The sequence below is a fragment of the Terrapene carolina genome, unplaced genomic scaffold (assembly GCF_002925995.2).
Source record: "Terrapene carolina triunguis isolate 2854851 unplaced genomic scaffold, T_m_triunguis-2.0 Scaffold29779, whole genome shotgun sequence".
Taxonomy (NCBI): domain Eukaryota; kingdom Metazoa; phylum Chordata; order Testudines; family Emydidae; genus Terrapene; species Terrapene triunguis.
In genome coordinates this window covers 865-5,728 of record NW_020694130.1, presented here as the reverse complement: position 1 = coordinate 5,728, position 4,864 = coordinate 865, and the positions used below count along the sequence as shown (strand labels likewise).

Sequence of the window (4,864 nt, the reverse complement as noted above, 5' to 3'; positions counted from 1 at the left end):
GCCCTGGGAAAAATAAACATTTAAAAACCTTCCGCATCTTGGCACAAACCCAGTTTTGAGAAAACTTCTTTTCAAGTCACCTTTACCAGGTATCCCTGGTTCTCAGCATCAGCTAGTGCTAAAAGGCTCTAAAGCTCATTAAAAGGGTTGGACAAATACTTTCCATCAAAACTTTTTTTGGATCGAAAACTAGGGGTTTTTTAAAAGCAGAAAAAAATCACGGACAATGTCTGCTTTCCTTCAAAATGTGTTGTGGTTTTTTTAATTGAAAAGCTGAAATTAGTCTGTCAAAACCTGAACATGGTTTGGGGTTTCAGGAGTGTGTGGCCAAATATTTGCTGCTTGCTGTGTTTGATTGTTTAAAGAAACAATAAAAAAATCCATCTTAAAAAAAATCCAAAACTTTTGAACCACCTCAGCTTGTGACCAAACGCCTGAGCCCATCCAGTCAGAGATTTTTCCAGGTTTCTGATACTTTGCTGGCTTCCTTGACTCATATCTGTCTCCATAACGTTGGGTTCATTTAGGTTAGAACATAAGAACGGCCGTACCGGGTCAGACCAAAGGTCCATCCAGCCCAGTATCCTGTCTGCCGACAGTGGCCAATGCCAGGTGCCCCAGAGGGAGTGGACCTAACAGGTAATGAACAAGTGATCTCTCTCCTGCCATCCATCTCCACCCTCTGACAAACAGAGACTAGGGACACCATTCCTTACCCATCCTGGCTAATAGCCATTAATGGACTTAACCTCCATGAATGTATCTGTTTCCTAGAGGCTGGTTCCATGGGGTCCCTCACAAACTGGAGACGGTTACTGTGGGTTTGTCTTTAGTATAGACTATGTACATACTCCGCGAACTGAGCATTTGAGCTTGTTCCAGAATCTGGGATGAGCCTATGTAGTGAAAACTGAAATGCTCAAAATAGCACATGTCTGTGAATGGACACAGGGTGCTAAAATTAAATTAACCCAGGGGGTCTCAAACTGGGGGTCGGGACCCCTCAGGGGGTCACGAGGTTATTACTGGGGGTCGCGAGCTGTCAGCCTCCATCTCAAACCCTGCTTTGCCTCCAGCATTTATAATAGTGTTAAATATATAAAAAAGTGGTTTTAATTTATAAGGGGGGGGTCGTCGCACTCAGAGGTTTGCTGTCTGAAAGGGGTCACCAGTACAAAAGTTTGAGACCCACTGAATTAACCCCTCTGGAGCCTCGGGGAATGCAGAGGGGGGGTCTCCCTTGGTAGGGTTGGGAAGGAGGTAGATGGTGTAGGATATTGCTCTTCTCATGTGATCCCTCCCCCATGGCTCTCTTGGCTCTATCCCTGTTAATCTAAAGTGGCTAATTTGAAATGAAGCTCCCCTCCCCTGACATGAATCTCCCTATGGCACTGAAATGAAATGTAGACTGTAATTTGGCATTTGAGAAGTGAAAGGGATGGTAGCCCTAAGGGGAAAGGTAACAGCTTGGCTCTTCTGCAAGCCTCAAGCCGCTGAATGAGCTTTAGGGTAGGGAAGGCTGTGCCTCCCCAAGGGCCATCTCTGGCTTTTTTGCTGCCCCAAGCGAAAAAAACCAAAAACCGTGCAGGGCGGCCGGAGCGCGGGTGTGCCCCGGGCAGCGGGGGGGGGGGGGGGGGGGGGGGGGGGGGGGGGAGAGAGAAGGGGGGTGGCCAGGGCTTCCTTCAGCCGGGCGCTCTCCACGCGGCCCCTCCCGCCACGCCGCCTGCCGGGAGGGCTCTGTGCCGCTCTAGTCAGCGGTCAGGGAAGGATGCGGGCTGCCCTGCCAGGCTTGCTGCAGACCTGGCACCGGCTGGGGCAGATGGAGTACGCAGCCCGCTCCCAGCAAGGCGCTCCCCTCCTCCACACCGCTGCCCCCTACAGGGTGGCCGGATCAGCAAACCAAAAAGAGTAAAGAAAAAAACCTGTGGGGCGGCCGCAGCGGCGAAGGAAAAAAAAAAAGGATTGGGCGGAATGCCGCCCCTTCGAATCTGCCGCCCCAAGTACGGGCTTGCTCGGCTGGTGCCTGGAGCCGGCCCTGGCCTCCCCAAACAGCCTGGCCCTGCCCCCTATCTGATCCCCACCCACTTCCTGCCCCCCTCAGAATCCCCGACCCATCCTGCTCCTTGTCCCCTCACCACCACCCCCCAACCACCACCCCGGTCCCCACCAACCCCCCCGTCCCCTGACTGCCCTAACCCCTATCCATCCCTCCGCCGAGTCCTGACAGACCCCCGGAGTGCCCTCGATCCAGCCCCCCGTGCCCTGACCACCGCACACACACACCCCCCAGCAGCGCTGTCCAGGGCCGCTCCTGGGTTACCGCCGCCTCTCCCCTCTCTTGGAGCCTCAGCGCGCCGCGTCCAGGAGCTGCCCTGGCCCCTGGACAGCGCTGCAGCGGCGTGGTTCCGGCGGGACCGGATCTCGCAGCCCCGCCCCCTTACCACGCGGCTCTGACTCAGTGGGAGGAGCTCAGGCCCCGCCCAGAGCCACGCCTCTGCCCTGCTGAGGCACCAGGGGATGGGCGAAGGCAGAGGCAGGGCCAGGGCCCCTGCGGGGCCCGGGGCCTGGAGGAAATTGCCCCATTTGCCCCCCCCCGGGCGGCCCTGCCCAGGCATCCGGGTAGGGGCGCTCCCCACCCCAGCACTCCCAGACACTGGGATGGGGAATGGGACCCAGGCGCCCGGGTAGGGGCGCTCCCCACCCCAGCACTCCCAGACACCGGGATGGGGAATGGGACCCAGGCGCCCAGGTAGGGGCGCTCCCCACCCCAGCACTCCCAGACACCGGGATGGGGAGTCGGACCAAGGCATCCGGGCTGGAGGAGGATCCGTGGGCCCCGCACCTTCAATAGCGAAGATCTTCTCGCGAAGCTGCTCCTGGATGGTGCTGAGGGCGGAGAAGCTCCCAACCTGGAAGACGTTCTCAGCCCGCGAGGCGATGGTGAGCAGCTCCTGGCGCGCCTCGGACGTGGAGAACGCCTTGCCCACCTGGAACCGGGGGACGGGGGAGAGAGACCTCCAGGAATGGGCTCCAGACCCCCCAGAAACCCACAGGCCCTTCACACTAACACGGAACCCCCCATGGTCCTCCAGGGCCCCCCCCACCATGCTCTAGAACCAACTAGAACCCCCCCTGGGGACCCCTCACACACATGCAGACACCCCCTAGCGTTCTCCAGAGCCCCCCACCATATTCCAGAACCAACTGGAACCTCCTAGGACCCACAGAACCCCACAGATCCATCACCCACACCCAGAACCTCCCCAGCATCCTCCAGAACCTTTAGGGAACCTGCAGCGACACTTAGCATATTCCAGATCCTCCTGGAAACCAAAACCTTCAAAGAGCCTCCAGAACCTTTGGGAAGCCCAGAACTTTCAAAATACCCACAGACAACAGAAACATTAAGTGCCCTCCAGAACGTCTGAGGACCCAGAACCTTCAGTGAATTCCCAAAACTCGTTAGCATCCTCCAGAACCTCTCAGGAACCAATGAGACCCTCATCGAACCTCTAGAACCTCCCATTAACCTCCGAAACCTCTCAGGAACCTCCCAAAACCTCACGGAACCTCCAGAACCTCTCAGGAACCAATCAGAACCTCCCAGAACCTCCTAAAATCCTTCCAGAACCTCTCCGACACTAGAACCTTTAAAGAACCTCTCGGTTCCCCAATCCATTAAGGACCCTCCAGAACAGCTTAAAACCCAAAACCTTTAAGGTCTCCCCAGAACTGCTGGGAACCCCAAACCTTCAAGGAGCCTCCAGAACCTAGAACGCTGGAGGAACCTGGAGAGTTTTTCAGAGCCCAGAGCACGGCAGGGATGCTCCAGCCCCCTGGCCAGCTCCCCCCGCCGTACCCCGATGGCGTAGCGGACCAGCCCCATGTTGTTGGCCGCCTGGATGGCCTGGGGGAAGAAGTTTCTGGTGTCGGTGGACTGCCCGTCGGTCAGGACGATCAGCAGCTTCTTAGCGTGGGACCGGGCGCCGTGCTCGGGGGCGAAGGTTTGTTTTCTGCGGGGAGAGCGGGCAGGGTCAGTGCGGGGAATCCGGGGGGGGCAGCTGCACCCCTCCTGCCCCTGTGGGGTACTCACACCGTGAAGAGGATGGCTGAGGGGGTGTGAGTGTTCCCCTTCAGATGGGGGAAGGCCATCAGGTCCTGCTCCACGGCCTCCAGGCCCTTCGTGACGTAGTCGGCAAAGGTGAAAACGTGGTTGATGTGGGAGGAGAACTGGACCACGGCGATCTGGGGGGGAAAGGGGGCAGCAAGGGGGGAAGGGGAGGGGGCACGAAGCCCCCGGGGCAGAAGGGGAATGAAAGGAGTCAGGGGGGGAGATTGTTTAAAAGAGCAGATTGTCACCAGCTGCCCTGCCCCCAACACGTGCACAGACGGACGGACACAGCACAGGGCTCGGCCCCTCAGGTGCAGGGACGGACGGACACACCACGCAGGGACAGCCGGACGGACACACCGTGCGGGCACGGACAGATGGACGGACACAGCGCAGGGTTAGGCCCCTTGGGTGCAGGGACGGACAGACACACTGCGCAGGGACAGCTGGATGGACAGACACGCCGCGCGGGCACAGACAGACGGATGGACGGACGGACAGCAGGGATGGACGGACGGACACAGCACAGGGTTCCGCCCCTCAGGTGCAGGGACGGACGAACAGACACACCGCGCAGGGACAGACGGATGGACGGACGGCCGGGCCCCCACCTGGACGCGGGGCCCTGCCAGGGCGCGCAGCAGCTTCCCGATGAATTGCTTCATGAGCGTGAAGTCGTCGGGCCGGATGCTCAGCGAGTCGTCGTATAAAATAGCCACGTCCACCCCCGAAATGCACTCTGGGGGGGGGGGG

At 58.7% G+C, this 4,864-nt stretch overlaps 1 protein-coding gene across 1 annotated transcript in view; it reads right to left on the bottom strand.

Moving 5' to 3' along the window:
• Positions 1 to 4,850, bottom strand: part of LOC113409111 (integrin alpha-M-like) — a gene marked incomplete at both ends in the record, with an annotated part of 10,380 nt that extends 5,530 nt beyond the window's left edge. The window contains 4 exons of the mRNA XM_026662708.1: positions 2,843 to 2,987; positions 3,860 to 4,013; positions 4,094 to 4,245; positions 4,723 to 4,850. Coding sequence (XP_026518493.1) covers positions 2,843 to 2,987; positions 3,860 to 4,013; positions 4,094 to 4,245; positions 4,723 to 4,850 — 579 coding nt within the window. The remainder of the gene's footprint in view (positions 1 to 2,842; positions 2,988 to 3,859; positions 4,014 to 4,093; positions 4,246 to 4,722) is intronic.
• Positions 4,851 to 4,864: the final 14 nt, after the last annotated feature.